Source organism: Colobus angolensis, unplaced genomic scaffold (genome assembly GCF_000951035.1).
Source record: "Colobus angolensis palliatus isolate OR3802 unplaced genomic scaffold, Cang.pa_1.0 Scaffold220, whole genome shotgun sequence".
NCBI lineage: Eukaryota > Metazoa > Chordata > Mammalia > Primates > Cercopithecidae > Colobus > Colobus angolensis.
In genome coordinates, this window is record NW_012115378.1 from 2,195,907 (window position 1) to 2,213,842 (window position 17,936).

At 37.6% G+C, this 17,936-nt stretch overlaps 1 protein-coding gene across 2 annotated transcripts in view; it reads right to left on the reverse strand.

Moving 5' to 3' along the window:
• GALNT1 (polypeptide N-acetylgalactosaminyltransferase 1) overlaps window positions 1–17,936 on the reverse strand; it is a 58,143-nt gene that overhangs the window by 26,290 nt on the left and 13,917 nt on the right. For both annotated transcript variants that reach the window (XM_011943675.1, XM_011943676.1), the window contains exons 3-4: window positions 8,199–8,365; window positions 2,384–2,591 (exon numbers count right to left, since the gene is read on the reverse strand). In XM_011943675.1, coding sequence (XP_011799065.1) covers window positions 2,384–2,591; window positions 8,199–8,365 — 375 coding nt within the window. The remainder of the gene's footprint in view (window positions 1–2,383; window positions 2,592–8,198; window positions 8,366–17,936) is intronic.

Below are 17,936 nucleotides of genomic sequence, written 5' to 3' on the forward strand. Positions count from 1 at the left end.
TCAAGTGATCCTCCCGCCTCAGCCTCCCAAGTAGTTGGGACTATAGGCATGAGCCACTATGAATGGCTAATTTTTTATATTTTTAGTAGAGATGGGGTTTCGCCATGTTGGCCAGGCTGGTCTCAAACTCCTGGGTTCAAATGATCTGCCCACCTTGGTCTCCCAAAGAGCTGGGATTACAGGTGTGAGCCACTGCACCAGCCTGAACTTTTCTATAGTAATCTCATGTTTGGCAACATTGCTAAATTCTTATTGTTTCTATTATTTTATGTACAGATTCATTTTCTTCACAAACACATATATAATTGACAACAATGCTTTTCCTTTTTCCAATAAATAAATGTTCTTTATTTATTGTAGTACAGCAAAACCTATGAAAGACTTCTAATAATACCTGAAGTCTTGAAGTGATTGAGGGCATTAACATCTTGTTCCACATCTTTTTAAAAAATGCTTTCAACATTTCTCCATTAACATGATTTCTGCTTGCAAAGGCTTCTTTTTTTTTTTTAAGCTGTCCTTTCTTGGATTCACCTTCCACTGTGTAATAGTTTGCTAAGTATTTTCTAATAATAAATTCATGTTAAATTTCAGTGAACCCTTTTTCAGTATCTATGGGAGTGATCAGAGGTGTTTAATAAGTTTGTAATCACAGTTTTAAAAATACATTAATGGGATGTATTAAATGAATTAGTTTTGTAATATTATGCTAAACCAAGCAGGCATGATATCATGGTATGTTTTTTACACGTGTGTGTGTGTGTATTGCTGGTTCAGTTTGCTGGTATTGTGAGATTTTTGCACTAGCATTCATGAACAGGTTTGCCCTATAATTTTCCTTGTAGTATTTTCTGGTTTTCATATCACAGTTATACCAGCCTCATAAAGAGTTTTGTTCATTCCTTTTCTATATTGTTTACAAATTCTTAGGGAAGATTTGTTTCCCCTCTGCCACTGCATACCAAGGTTGAGACAGCAAGTTTTCTCTGATGTGGTGGGATTTATTTTTCATTCTTGCCTTATACTAAGATACAGATTTCAAGATCCCAGCTTTATACAGGTGTTTGCTATTAACCTTCTCACCTGAGGCAGGTCCTAGGTTTTGTCTCCTATCCTTCCATCTTATTTGTCTCTCAAGGCAGAAGCTTAGTGTCCCCAAAGTTCAGCAGAAACCCTACCAGTGAAAGCTGGCTTTAGTGTTTGGACTGCACATTTGCTCTCACTTCTTTTCAAGATCTGCAAATTTCTTACTTTTGTGCCAACTCAATGATGCATTTAAAATTTGTTTGGCCTTTTATCCAGCTTTTTCAGTTGGAAAAATTGTTCAGAATATCGAGTCCACCATACAGCCCAAACGGGAAGTCACTGTGGTTGCTATTTCAGCTGATTCCCTTCCATACTTCTGTCATCACCTCACCTTGCTTTCTCTCTATGGGTTATGTATTATCTTAAGGCAAGCAAATATTCCCTAAAACAGTCATCTATTATTTAAAGAAAAGAATTTACAGGGATATCCTATTCTTTTGATTCTTCAGGGAATGTTTTTTTTTGCTAAAGCTGCTCTACTTTCCCATTGATTGGCTCAATGCTGAGTTTTCCTATTTATTCATCTTTGGGAAAAAAATGTAGATCCAGCATTTGCTATCAAATAGAATAGATGCTGTGGCTTTAGCTCCCACCGTGCTCCACATGATTAGTAAAAGTTCACTCCACTAAAATCTAAACTTAAATGTTAACAAGGATAGTCTCTACCTCAAATCACAATGACAAGCAGAAATTCAACCAACATAGATCTAGCAGACTGAAGTCAAGTTCTCTCCTGATGCAAAAGAACTAAGCCAGAAATAAGGAGTTATTTGAAAAATGTGTAACATGAAAAACTATAACTATAGGTGTTCATGACACCACTGTTCTTCCTGTGTTATCCAAGATTATGGTGCTTTCCATATAAAATTAAGCATTTCAGGACACAATGTGCTTCTCTCCATTCTCTTCTACTTCTTGCTGCACTACAAGTTGAGAGGATCTGCCTGCTCCAGCGTTAGCTTTAGAGAGCAAGGACAAGTGAAGGGTTTTATGCTGTCTTCCCTGAGTTCACCGTCTATCTGTTCTGCTCCAGCTTGGTGAACAGAGCATATAGTATACATTCCAACGACATGCTTCCTAATCACTCCCTATTAGCACGACAGTTTGCAAACATTCATGCCAGGCTTCAGAATGTGGTCTTCTGGATATTTTCTTTAGAGTCCTTTACACAGATATTTTAAAGCAAACTTGGGAGGAAATTACTTTTATATTTATTTAAAAATATAGAATTTGGCAATTCACCAGATAGTTTAGGACAAATGTACTAAAAACAAACTTACGGACACCAGAAAATTACCTGTCATGTTTGATCCTGGCCAAGAGAGGCTCCAGCCATCCCACTGTACACTCACAATGGGCATCCAGGAAGGTGATCACTTGGCCTTTAGACACAGCAGCTCCTTTTAATCTAGCTCTAATCAATCCAGAACGTTGTTCCATTCGAATTACATGAACTGGTACTTTTAGTTTTTTCACATAACTCTCTAAAGGCCTTTTCAAAAAGTCTGGAAAATGAACAAAACAAAACATGAAAACAGGTGTGGCCTGGCGCTATTCAGATTAAAGTAATTTTGATTTGGAATATTTATTCAACATACCCTTACTGAACACTCTCAGCAAGGTTCCCTGACTCACAAACCCATTTTGCTAAAGGAAGCCTTTATATTCCCCGAGAGAATGGACCAGAGCTGCCTCTATTTTATTACCTGCAGAATTAGGAGAGTGCCTTTGGGCTCAGACTTAACCAAGGATAGGAATGCTTCTACGTTTCACTAAGTAACTCTGTCAGACTCAGTTCTTTTCCTAATCATGCTTAGGGATCAGCAATACAAAAAAGGCATTAAATCCAGACCTCAACAGAGAGAAGACACAGAATATGTAATATGTAGAATTTAGAAAATTGTGAAAGCAGAAACAAACTGTCTTATTGATTACCATAGTCTTTGATGACACTTTTTTTTTTTTTTTTTTTTTTTTTAAATCAGGAGGCAGAAAGTGAGGTAATGCTTGGAAAAGAAATGTTGGACTGTTAACTGCAAGGCCAAATAGAGATCCTTAAACCGACAATTAGGTGTTAAGAAAAAAAAGTTTAAAAAGGAAAGGGCAACTGGAGAAGAGAAAAAGGGGGCAACAGGGGAAAGGGAGAGTATGTGGGTGTATGAAATCAATAGCTATCCTGGAGAGTTCAGATAAGAGGTTATGCTCCTCAGGACACAGGCAAGCTTATAGGATAAGGCAAACCTTTCCTCCAAAGTTCACAACTGACTTTAAAAAGCAGAAAAGGTGCAACTTCCTCAAAGCAAAGAGAAAATATTTTTCAGATCAGGTAGGTTTACAGAATTTATGCTAGAGAAGCTATTGGTGGTAATATGGCCAAATGCCTTTCCAACTAGTCACCATACAGTAAGTATGAGGATAATCTCTCTAGGGAAGAAAATATCTGAGATGAAACTACTGGGACCCCTAGGGAGATTATCCTTACATCTATTAATTAAATACTAAAAGTAGAGATCTAAAAGGCTTCCTGCATAGTGAGGTGGAAAAGACAAATGGGAGTAAAATTATTCTTGCCTATTCGACTCAACAAGACAAAATGACTCAATAATGAAACAATCAGGGATATAAAAGCTGTAAAAGAGAAAGGCCTGTGTGTCCCACTACACCAAAACACTGATCTTTCCCATTTCTGCTAATATATTTTCTAATATTTGAGCTAAAAAGTTATCTGAAAGATATCACTGTGATTTTATGAACCAAGTCTTAGGGTCAAAAGGATCTAACTTGATTCTGAGTAAAAAGGTAAAGGTAGTGCCAATCCCAGAGAAGAGCAACATTTTGTAGTACCTATTAACATTTTGTGTCTGTTTAGCACAATACTAACATATGTAATGCTAGTATCATCATATATTTTATCTCATTTAACGCTCACAACGATCCTATGAGGTTAAGTATTATTATGCATACTTTAGAAATGAAAATCTAAGGCTCAGCATATTACATGAATTTCATTACGGTGCTACAGCTTGTTAAGGGATGGATCCAAGATTCAAACCCAGGTCAGCCTGACTTTAAAGCCCATCTTTTTATTTACAACAAGAGAATCCTAGAAGGGAACTCTATAGAGAGAACAATTCAGGTCTGTGGAAGCACCTGATCAAGCGCAAATTTAAAATACTTTGTATCCAGAATTTGAAAGAATATCATGCAGTAGAGTATAAGATATAATCTAGTACCTTAGATCAATCAAGACTGGGTGTGTCATAAACAATGTGTCTCCCAACAAATTTTTCCAAATATATCAGTTTAAAATGTTTCTTCAGAACAAAAGCAATCTAGTCCCCAAGTCCCACATGTCTTTGAAAGCTATACTATCTTGTTTATGAACAAAATTTTAAAAAAGATGCATGATTCTGTGGTCTGGTAACTCACAAAATTTGTTCTTCCACAAATTTTCTTGGCATCTTTGACATCTTTGTGGCTTTCACACAATAACATTAGGATACAGGTGTCTTCTTTTCAGTCGATATAGAATTATGGACTCAGGGCTAGGTGGGGGATTAGGAACTATCCAAGTCTCATTTTACAAAAATGAAGCCATGAGTTAAGAGATTATAGTTAGAAGCTACTATTACATCTAAAAACAAGGAAGAATCTTCTTACTAGGACATCTTTATAACTATTGGCCTATAAATAGATCCCTATGCATTTCTCAGGGTATGAGGTTGTCAGAGAGTGTGAACATCAGGGAAAAATTTCACTGTTCACAGCAATGTCTGAGAAATATTAGCCAAAACTCTAAAGAGTAGTAGGGAAGAATAAGGAAATCAGAGTCTAATAAATCTGACGCCTAATCTCTACTAAATATAAACCTCTGCTTTTTGTATAAAATGAAAAAATAATAGTCTTCTCAGATTAGAAACATTACATAAATTCTAAGTCTTAAGATAACTTTCTGAGATGAAAATTACATAACTTCTGACATAAACTAGGGATTCGTCCAAATTCTGACTTCATTACAGATCCTGTAACAGTAAAGTTGCACCAGAAGCAATCAGAAGTGAGGTACACAGCAGTTAAGAGGTCAGGCTCTGGATTTATACAGGGTTTGGATACTCATCTACCATGCTAAGCCTTATTTTCCTCATCAATAAAACAGAAATAATTACAGCACCTACTTCATACTTCTTTAATAGAGTTATTCAGCAGGTTAACCTGAAATCAAGTATTCAGAGGCCATGGGCACACTATCTATGCTATACAACCCAATTACGAAGTTTGCACAGAAAACAAGTAAATGTGAAGATTAAAAGTACCAGCATACATTATTCTTTCACCCATTCATTATATAATTCTAGACTGTTATGTACAGGCACTGTGGGAAGTGAGGTGATAATGGTGAGCCAACAGACCTGACAAAGTATACAGTCTATTGGGGGAAGATACCTATTAAACAGACAAATAAATAATTCAAACCCTGGTTAGAGCTGCAGAGCGGTAGAGTGTTATGAGATGTTTTCAGAGAGACATGAAAGGTCTGGAGAGGTCAAGAAAGGCCTCTCTAAATATATCACATCTGAGCTGAACTCTGATGGATGGATGATTCAATGTTGACAACGCTGGGGAGATAGATGGTGGAGACGAATGTTCCCTACAGAACAATGTTCCAGGGAGAGGAAACAGAATCAGTACAAGTGAAGGCCCTGAGATAAGAAGAAGATGATACTCTTTAACAAACTGAAAGAAGAAAATTGGACAGTGGGAATAAGTATGGGAATGGTTCAAGATGTGACTGGAGTTGCCAGGTGTGGCCAGGTCATACAGGCCTTAGTGGAGGGGTTTAAATCATGGAAGTGAAATGAACAGATTTGCATACTTTAAAAAAGCTCACTCTGGAGGCACCATGATGAACATCTAGATGGGAGGGGGTAAGAGTATATGGGGGCATTCGTTTGACTTGTTACTCTATTTCCACATCCGGGTGAGAAATGATGGTGCCTTGGATGTGTCTCATGAATAGGAAAAAAAGCAGATTTAAAGAGTTACATAAGAGCAAAGAGCTTGCTCTGGTTTCTGGGTCTAACAATTACGACTTAAACAATGGAGCCAAAGAAAAACAAACCCATTAGATGATTCTCAACCTGGAAAGCAAGACTGCAAATTATAACCACAAAAACAAAGATCTAGTGTCTCCCAGATATCAGAAATGGTAACCTGGATATTTGAGGCTTCCAAGGCAGGAAGATAAAGGAGAAACACACCCCTCAGCATGGACTCTGGAGCGGCACTCCAGGACCCCGCCTAGAGACTAAGCCTCAGGTGGAGCAGTGAGGTAGACACCTGCTCACACCAGTTTCCTCTCACAGATGTACACAGACTGGGGTGTTAGGTGAGGTCTGCATGAGGGGAAGGAAAGACAGAACTGGTATAGGTGAGTTTCTCTCACTTGTTGTGGGACTCTGTGACTTTTAAATTAGGCCATATCCTATAAAAATTTATTATTCTACACAGCCTTCTTGGGCATTCACAGAACAAGAGAAAAACAAAGGAGGAAATGAAAAAATAATCAATTTTATCTCAGGTTAATTATCTCTTCTGGAAGAATATACTTAATCCAGCAAATATTAACATATAAGTAAACCAAGCACAAGTCATATGCAGGATAAATGTTTGTATATATTCCTCCTTATATTAACTTAGGTTAATTTTCTTACAGAGGGATTTACTCCTAGCAAACAGATTATCCACATGAGGTTTATACTTCTGTTGTCAACAATTATTTCTTTACGTGTGGTATTCTTAACAGCTCTTATTCCTTTTGACATGTAATTATGTCATGTATTATACTATTTAAAAGTCTTGTGTGATTATAAACTATCTCTTTAATTTGATTAAAAAGGTTAGATATAAGCTAATTTAAAAGGTAGGATTTATCTTATTCTTCATTTGCATCTGTATAATCTGGCAAAGTAACAAGATTTAAATAGTTTTTATTGCACTATTTACTCCAAATAATTGATATTTGACATGAATAAACTTAATTTCTATTAAATGCATGTATTCAGTGTGGGCACAGGAAGGAGAAAGTATGATACTTAACTAAATCATAGCAGATGCAAGGGGAGAATAGGCAAGAAAGTTGAAGATACTAGCAAAAGAGGTTAAAATGGTAGATCATTTAAGGCTGATGAAGAAAAGAAGTAGGAAATTACTTTCTGTAGCTCTAAATTTTTCTCATGCGAACACAGGAACATTGGTGGAACACATGACACCAATGATTCCTAAAGAGATGAGATATGAATAAGAAAATTAGGAAATGCTGGGTATCTAAGTTAAGCTAGTTTCTTTATTGATGGACTAAGCGGAGCCTTTTCTATATGGTACTCTGTAGTATGAAATCTCTAGTAAGGATTCAGAATATATAATATTGACCCAGGCACTTTTAATTAATACGTCCTTTCCCAAAGAGTATTTCATGCAATAGTTTGGGATATTTTAGGCTTGTGAAAAATTCTGAGATTCCTAGAAGGACATGTAGGCAACAGTCTGTAGAGATTTATTATGAGAGTCACATTACAGCCTACCTTCTCATCCTTCCCAATCCTTTTATGTACCTAGCTATAGATCATTCCTGAAACTCAGAAACGGAGAAAATACGGAAACCTAAGAAAAATCTGGTGAACAAAGGTTCACCCAGCTAAGGCTCCATCTTGCTGTCAGAGATATTTCCTACTAAACATAGAACTACATTTCTCCATTCATGGATGTAAGCAGAATCCAGTCTCTCTCTACTGACTCAGTCCTGCAGCTTCCCACAGAGAAAATCCTAACAAAATGATGAGAGTTTTTTCACTGTCCTGCATAATAGTTTATGTTATATAGCATTATTTCCTTTTGAAACAAGATTAAGATGCAACACACATCAAATGTTAATTAAATATTTTAAGTCTCACAAGAGTGTAGTTTTTTACATATGTGAATGAATCCAAATGCCGTATTTTTGGGATAAATTAGAATTTTGTATAAAATTATTAGGTTAAAAATTATAGCAACTAGCTTTAACCGTTAGTGACAAAAGGTGTAGCAAATTATTGGCATTAAAATTTAAAATTTACCTCTTTCACTGGCATCATCTACTAGAACAATTTCTTCTATCATGTGTCTTGGTGAGCGATTAATGACACTATGGACAGTTCGCAGAAGTGTGCTCCAAGCCTCATTGTGGAAAACAATCACCACACTTGTTGTAGGAAGATTATCTGGATACACCTTTGTTTTACACCTAGAGACAAAGCAAATGCCTTTATAAAAAGTGACTGTTAAGATTGCATAATAAAGGAATCTGGACTAGAAGGGGTGATAGAACAATAAAAGCAGTTTGCTCTAGGGGTGGGATCCTTGGTACCTTTTTATTTAAGTCTTGGTTAATGTTACGTGTTTAATAAATAGCACCTATTTAAAATGATATATTTAGATTAAAATTATTTCAAAGATGTCATTTATATTCTTAAAATTAGGTACTTCCTCTTGATGAATGTTTTCAGGTGATTCACTTTAATAGAGAATGAAATAAAGCTATCTACCCAAAACTGACTGTACTTCAAGGACCCTATTAGACAAAAAATCAGAACCACCGGAGTTTACATAGTTTAATAATCTAAACAAAAATATGCCTTCCACAAAAGAAGATAAATATTTAGTGAGTACCTATCATGTACCAGGCTCTTAATCTTCCTAGTCATTCTGTAAGACAGATGTGTGCAGCCACATTTCACAGATGAGAAACAGGGCAGGGATAGCGAGGAGGCAGCAGAATCTGACTGAACACTCCACAGGCCATGCCCTGCTGCTCCAATACTTGATGCTGCCACCTCCACAATTAAATATCAACATGTATCTCGTTCAGTAAAGACTATTTATGCCTGAGCATGCAATCATCAGAAATATCAAACACACTCAAAAGATACGCACACAAAATCCACACAATAATTGTACGTTTCTAGCACTTTGTTAGGCAACATGGTCTCTTTTTTCAACCTTGTTAGCTAGATGAAATTACTAGATAACAGCCTATTAGAGAAAGTAACAGCATAGGTAACATGAGATCAAGAGATGTGCTTTAGAACATAAGCCCGCTCTAAACAGTGCATATATAATTCTCTCCCAGGTATCCCCAATTCTAACAGTTGCTCCACTCTCCTCTTTCTTCCTTTATTCCCTGCTCTCTCTCAAGCTCCTCAAACTTTCCACTCCCCAGTCTCAACTGTAATCGCCTGTCAGTGGGAGTGGAAAAAGGGAAGGATGGGGAGGAAATGAAGAAAACACAAACAAGACTCCTCTTCTGAAGCTGCTGAATTAACTCTTCTTATTGAACACTCTACCCTAGGGCTGCCGGTTGGCAGTTGGAAGAAAAGGAAAAAGGAAGAGTAAAAAGATGACAAACTAAAAGGGTTGAAAGAAGTCACCATAGGGGCCCCATCAGCCCCTGTCCTTTCTCTCTCCCAGGAGACAAGGAGCAACAAGTAGCTGTTCCTGTCCTTCGATATATTCCACTGCAGCCCCTCTCTCCCTCTTCACCACTCCCAAGACCCCTTTCACAGGATGGTCTCCATCTCCTACTACCAGTAACCTCCTCTCTACCCACAGTCTCATTTCCACTTCACTGCCCACTTCCCATGTTCACTCTAACAACCACAAGAAGGCCCACACAGCCTGCCACCCTGTCTGCAGCTCCCTCCTTCCAAGTCTAGACTAAAGAGGTGGGGCCCAAAAGACTAGGCTAGAGGGGAAAAGATGTGTCCTTAGCAGTCCTAATAATACTTCTGAAAATAGTTTCCCATCAAAACTCTGTTATAAATGGTGGCTACAATATTTATGTATTATAATTAGTACTAGTTTCAGGTACATCATAGCTGAGCAAGCTATATCTTGAATTCCTGATGCACAGACTCCTGGAATAAGACTCTGAAGTCAGGAATGGCCTATGTATGGGTACAAGGGGCTCAGAAAAAGAGTTTCTTATATTATTTAGCTGAATCTTATTATGCCACATACAATCTCTTTTCCCAAGTGAATCCTACTTATTATTATCATAGAATTGGGAAGCAGGAAACAGCCAAAGTGGCCACATAGCTGCTACCTTACCAAAATAAAATAAAATAATAAAATCAAGTGATGCATGAAAGATGTACAGTGTACAAACGGTACTGTTAGCCATGTCTATGGCTAGGAAACAGAAAGGAAGACAGAAAAATGTGGAGACAGCAGGTTCTGCAGAAGAGAAGTGATAACCCAAATTTACTATTTGTATAATATGTTAAAGAATAAAATTCTAAAACTGTATGGAAAGGAAGTAAGATTATAAGAGTATAAGAACACTAGAAAGAAATTGGATGGAAGAATCAGAGGGAGAAGCAATATTACAGTCCAGAAAGACAGATGATAAAAATGAAATAATTTTTTTATATCAAATGGTTAATCAGAGGCCATAACAAGTTCATAAAAGTTAATATTCTCTCAAAGCAAACGAGAAAACATAGAGAAAATATTAAACAACCATAATTAACCTCAGAACAGGTACAAAAACACACAAACACACACCCCTACCCTGGAAGAGCCACAAGGTACTTGAGAAGAACCAAAGAGCCTTTTAGCATTCTAGCTAAGCTTTTCCAATCAAGAAACCACCTGTCCTTTTGTGTTTCAGGGTTTGAAGTGGGTAGGGGGACCGGTTCATAGAACACAGAGCTGAGGACGAGCAGGAAGGCCACAGGTCATGTTCAGGAAGCAGCTTTCTTCCACACTGGCCCAAGTGAGACTTTTATCCTCAGTTATGAAAACTAGTCAGTGTTTTCTTTTTTTTTTTTTTGAGACGGAGTCTCGCTCTGTCACCCAGTGGCCGGATCTCGGCTCACTGCAAGCTCCGCCTCCCGGGTTCACGCCATTCTCCTGCCTCAGCCTCCTGAGTAGCTGGGACTATAGGCGCCTGCCACCACGCCCGGCTAATTTTTTGCATTTTTGGTAGAGACGGGGTTTCACCGTGTTAGCCAGGATGGTCTCGATCTCCTGACCTCGTGATCCACCCACCTCAGCCTCCCAAAGTGTTGGGATTACAGGCGTGAGCCACCGCGCCTGGCCAGTTTATGCTAATTTCTAAAAGTTACATATAGGTTTAACAGCAACGTATAGGTTAGGAAGAAATGGAAGAGTCAAACTTTCTATTGAAATATACACATGCAAAAAGTTGACAAATCATAAGTGTACAGCTGAATGAATTTCCACAGTGAAAGCATCAAGCAGTCAGCACCCAGATGAAGAAACAGACGATTACCAATACCCCAGAGGATTCCTTTGTGCCCCTGTCCAAGGTAACTACTCTACAGGACTTCTAGTACTACTGATGAGTTTTGCCTGACTTTTTGAACATTACTTAAAGGGAGTAATATAAAGCAACAGTTCTCAAACTTTTTGACTTATAATCCCATTACACACTTAGAAACTGAGGACCCCAAAGGGCTTTTGTTTATGTGGATTATGGCTATTAATGTTTACCATCTTATAAATTAAAACCACTTTTAGAGCGCAGGCATCCACAAACACATAATACATTAGCTCTTGGAGATGACTCATCATTGCCATGTAGTGTGCCCATTATCAATGTATTGCCTCTTAGTTCAAAATACACCTTTTATTACCTGCACTGTAATAATGGAACTGGCCCCTATAAGCATTTCTCCTTTGCAGTACGCATGATGCATACTTAAGCTCTGTAGGTAGAAGGTGCTGGAGGGACGATGCAGGAGGAAGATACTTCCCTCCCCGGTTCCAGTGTGCTTCCATTGGTTTTCCTCTCCCTCAAACTGTGCGGCTGCCAGTGGAATGTGGTGGATAACCAGGGCATTCACCCCGCTGAACTTCAACAGCACCCCCACAACAACAGACCACATATATGATGGTAGTCCCATATCATTATAATGGAGCTGAAAAATACCTATGGCCTAGTGTCATTGTGGCCACCATCAACATACTAGCATAATTACTTAATATGCAAAGTACATTTAGTAGAGCCTAAGTGTACAGTGTTGATAAAGTCTACAGCAGTGTATACAGTAAAGTCTTAGGCCTTCACATCCACTCAGCACTCACTCACCCAGAGCAAGTTCCACTTCTGCAAGCTCCATTCATGGTAAGTGCCCTATACATGTGTACCATTTTTCATCTTTTATACTGTATTTATACTGTATCTTTTCTATGTTTACATACACAAACACTATTGTACTACACAACTGCCTACAGCATTCAGTACAGAAATATACTATGCAGGTTTACAGACTGGGAGTAATAGGCTATACCGTATAGCCTAGGTGTGTAGTAGGCTGTACCATCTAGGTTTGTGTAAGTACACTCTATAATGTTTACACAATGACAAAATTGTCTAATGACCTATTTCTCAGAACATACTCCAGTCATTAAATAACACATAAGTGTACCTAACAATTCAGAAATACAGAGCTACAGAAGTCGCTTGGTATTTACTATTACTAATATTTTTCAATTGTTATAGTCCTACACTGGCTGGATGCAGTGGCTCACGTCCACAATCCCAGCACTTTGCAAGGCTGTGGCAGGAGGATTACTTGAGCCCAGGAGTTTGAGACCAGCCTGGGCAACAAAGTGAGACCCCATTTCTAAAAAAGTCCTACTCTATTTATCTTATCTCAGGGCACTGGCCTGAAAAGATCCTGCTGACTTTTTATTAAGTTCCTGAAACTGCATTAAGAGGATTAAATATATTATCCCATGTATGCTTGTAACAACCCTAAGGCAGACTTATTACTCTCCAAATTTTACAGATGAGGAAACTGAGGCTTAAAGTAATAAAGTAGATTGTTCGTGATAGCAGCTAGTAACAGAACTACAAGCTGAATCCACAACTTATGATAAAACTTGTACTGCTCATCAATCATCCATATATATGTCAAGAACTACAGTTTGAAAGAAGAGCCAAGAAAAGAATTTTCAAGAAATTTCCACACCAAGGTGACTATGCATGTATAATCCAATGCTCTCCTCCATGTCCCTTCAAGCTATGATTTTCAATGTATTCTTTTTCCCCCATTAAATTTCATCTGTCACTAGCATTTATCAATGACAACTCAGTATTTCATAAAATGTCTGGCTACCTGCCAGGCAGTGTTTGGCAATGTTACAAAATTACTCCTCTGTATACTCTCATTCAGAGAAGATCAACTAAGATCTAACCATAAAAGTAAGGGCAAAGCACAGTGATTCAGAGCACATATTTTGACCCTGAGACCTAGGTTCAAATTTCACTTGCATCACTTACTAACTGTACTTTGGACAAATCATTTAATTTCCCTAAGTCCAAGTTTCCCCATTTGTAAACTGAGCACATTACTACTACTTTGCCCATCTGTTTGAATATGACAATGTGTATAATACTGGTATACAACAAAGCATTCAATAAATGCTATTAAAATTACTTTTTAAATATCTAAGACTAACTATATAGGATGGAATTGGCTTACTAGATGATTTGGAATCTGTCTTACACTTCCTTCCCTAAGATCACACATGAGAAAAGTTATTCAGGGACTGTTGGTTCTATTTAACTCTTCTGAACAGTGTAATAATGTCATTCTTCCCTCCAGTTTCCTTCAGGAAATGTGCCCTCAGAGACTGTACAAGGCAGTAGAAGTTACTGGCAGACAGGATGATCTGGACACAGCCAGCTACACACCAGTTAAGCCCATGTCTTAGAACATAAGCAAGGTTTCTCTGGATTCCAAAAGGTGGTGAAAAAGCTGCACTCCAGGGGCCATCCCACAGCATCATTCCTTCCACGTAGGGGAGCAGGAATGGAAAGCAGCTGACTACCTCTGTCTGGCACAGCTGAGGCTTAAGAAAATACTATCTAATACTTACCACTTGGCATTTCATTGTGAATCTGCTTTAGAAGTCAGGAAATGACTAGTAAAATAAAGAAAAAAAAGTGGAGATGGAAAAGTCCCTTTGGAGTCAGCTTCTCCTGAGAATCAAATAGGGACATGGAGCTCACTCGTTGAACAGAGGCCTTCTCTGTATCCTAGATGGCGGGAAGTGTGCAAAGCACTTTACAAATCCTCACAACCACCCTTGTAATTCTCCTTATCTTAGAGATAAGGACCTGAGGTATAGAAAAGTCAGGCAACTTGTCCTAAACCACATAGCCAGTAAATGGCAGAGCCAGACTTGGACTTTGCCATTATCAAGATATTAATGAGAAATTTACCTAGAGACAATTTGAAAAGCAACAAACAGAGAAAAAATAAGAGTATAGATTGAGGAGCTCTAGTATATGCATATAAGTAGCTCTAAAAGAACAGACTGGAGGAAATAATGAAGCAGCAGTATTTTGAGATTACAGCTAGGAATGTCCCACAATTGAAGAATAATATCAGTGCTCACATCAAAAGTACACTATGCGCACTGAACATGTAGATACATAAAGATAAATCTACACCTTCACAATTACAAGATACGTAGGTCTTACTAAGAAAGGAAAAGTATACAGCTTCCAAACCAAGAGACAGAAAAACATGAATACTAAAACTTTACCAGTTGAAACTGTATCAATTAGAAAAGCAGGAAAAGAGGAAAAAAATGAAGAAGATACTAAACAGAAAGCAAGATTTATTAGGTCAAAGTTTATGAAACTGTCATTTTCATGGGTCAAAAGTGGTTGAATATCAGTTTCATATGGTTCAACCTAAAAGAAGTTCAAATATATCAAGTCATAACACATGTAGATCAAGTCATAATATACATAAAAGTCATCTATTAAAAACCAAAGATTAAATTTAAAACACAAAATTCCAGCCTGGGCAATATGGTGAGACCCCCATCTCTACAAAACATTTAAAAAATTAGCCAAGTGTAGTGGTATGTACCTGTAGTCCTTGTTACTTGAGAGGCTGAGGTGGGATGATTGTTTGAGCCCAGGAGGTTGAGGCTGCAGCCAGCTGTGACTGCGCTACTGCACTCCAGCCTGGGCAACAGAGCAAGACCCTGTTTCTCAAAAATATATACGCGTGTATATACATAGTGAGAGTCCATTCAATGGTAGGCTGCCTATGAACATGAGCACGAGAGAAGCAAAAAATTAAATAAATAAATGGTAGGCTGTCATTTAAAAGAAAAAAGTCCAGCCATCTAGTAGAAATACACCTAAACCAAAGTCCTTTTCTACGCCAAGATCACAAATATATTTTCTCCTACGTGAACTTTTAGGGCTTTGCTGGTTTGCCTTCACATTTATTTCAGGTAATACATATAAAACTGATTTTTCTGTATGGTGTGAGGTAAAGATACAGTTTCAGTTTTGTCTTGAATTATATCAAGTTGGCCCAGCATCATTCATTTGTTCATTTTTTAGAAGATCATCCTTCTCCTACTACCACATAGTGCCACCTTTGTCCTAAACCAAGTGTTCAAGTATGTATGGGACTGGTCATGAACTCGCTATTGTGTTCCACTGATCTGCTTGTCTATCCTTGCAACAATACCACATTATCTTAATTACTATAGTTTTCTAAGAAATCTTAATAGTTCTATAAGAATGTCTAGCTCTACCAGGTCTTTGCATTTCCAGTTACATTTGAGAATCAACTTGTCTAATTACACATGCAAACGTGGTTATGATTGGAACTGCATTAAAAGATGTGGAAAGAACCAACATCTTTATAATATTAAGGAGTCTGACCCCATGAATGTGGGATAGTTCTCCATTTATTTAGGTATTTAATTTTTCTTTGCTTTAGAATTTACTCTGAAGAGCCTTTCTTGGATATTTGATATTTTCAGATTGCATTATAAGTATTATTTAAAATTGTTTTATTTCCTAGCTTTTGTAAGAAAACAACATATAGAAATGCAATTTATTTTTCTTTTTAATATTAACCTTAAAACCTTCAACCTTGCTGAATACATTTTTTTTTTTTGAGACACAGTCTCACACTGTCACTGAGGCTGGAATGCAGTGTGGCATAATCATGGTTCACTGCAACCTCGAACTCCCAAGCTCAAGATATCCTTCTGCCTCAGCCTCCTGAGTAGCTGGAACTACAGGTATGAACCACTGTGTCCAGCTATTTATTTAATTTTTTTGTAGAGATGGGGTCTCATCATGTTGCTCAGGCTGGTCTTGAATTCCTAGACTCAAGCAATCTTCCTGCTTCAGGTGCCCAAAGTGCTAGGGTTACAGGTATGAATCACCGTGCCCAGTCTCTAAACACTTTTTGATTCTAATCCTCTAATTCTTTTGGATTTTTGTTATACACAATCATGTCAACTGCAAATAATAAAATTTTAATGAACTTCTTAAATTAATAAATTTTAATAAATTTTAATTCCTCTCTTCCAATCCTTGTAACAGTTACTTATTTTGCTCGCCTCCTTACACTGGTTAAGACCTCCAGTACGACACTGAACAGAAGTGGTGTTAACAGGCATCTGTGTCATGTTCCAGATCTCAAAGGGAAAGCTTTCAAAATTATTATTAAATATAGATATTTGCTGGGAGGGTTTTGTTTTTCTAGAAACATTTTGTCAGATTAAAGAAGTTCCCTTCTATTCCTAGTTTGCTAAGGGGTTTTATCGTGACAGTGACAAATTTTATCAAATGTTTTTCCTGTAGCTAATGAAATGATCACATTACTTACCACCTGTTTTCCTATAAATGTGGTGAATCTAAATGATTTTCAAATCCTAAACCAACTTCACATGCCTGGAATAAACCAATTGATTTTTAATGTATTATTTATATTGCTGGATTTCACTTGTAAATCTGCATCTATATCAAGATTACTGGTCTGTAATATTTCTTTGTTGTAATAACCTTGTTGGATTTTCATATCAAGATCATGCTGATTTCATGAAATAAGTTTGATATGTTGCTTCGTTTTCATTGGCAAAGCCATCTATGCCTGGAAGTCTGTGTTTATGTCTGACTCTGTGAGTGTCTGTGTTTAACGATTTTTTTTTTTTCTTTTGAGATAGAGTCTTGCTCTGTCGCGCAGGCTGGAATGCAGTGGCGTGACCTGGGCTCACTACAAGCTCCGCCTTCCGGGCTCACGCCATTCTCCTGCCTCAGCCTCCTGAGTAAGTGGGACTACAGGCATGTGCCACCACGCCCGGCTAATTATTTGTAGTTTTAGTAGAGACCGGGTTTCACCATGTTAACCAGGATAGTCTTGATCTCCTGACCTCATGATCTGCCTGCCTCAGCCTCCCAAAGTGCTGGGATTACAGGTGTGAGCCACCATGCCCAGCCATGTGTAATGATTTTAAATAATTAATTTAATAACTTATATTAATATTATAACACTTAACAGCTGTAACTTAATACTTAACAGCTATAACACTTATATTTTCTACTTTTCTCTGATGTCAGTTTTACTAAGTTATATTTTTCGAGGAACTAGTAATTTCATCTAAATTTTTAAAAATTGGGATGTTATTTATAATATTCACTTATAATCTTATCTTTATGTCATTGTGGTAAGAACACTTACCATGAGATCTAGGTTTTTAAGGGTACAATGCAGTATTGTTATCTACAGGCACAATACTGTATAGCAGATATCTAGTCCTTATTCATCTTGTGTAACTGAAACACTAATCAGCATCTCCTCCTTTCTCCCCTGCCACCGGACCCTGGCAACTACCATTCTACACCCTGCCTCTATGAGTTTGACTATTTAAAAAACCTCATAAAATCTACGTATAATCTTTCAAATGTCTGCAAGATGTGCAGGGATGCTGTCTTTTGCATACCATTATTTGCTATTTAGGAA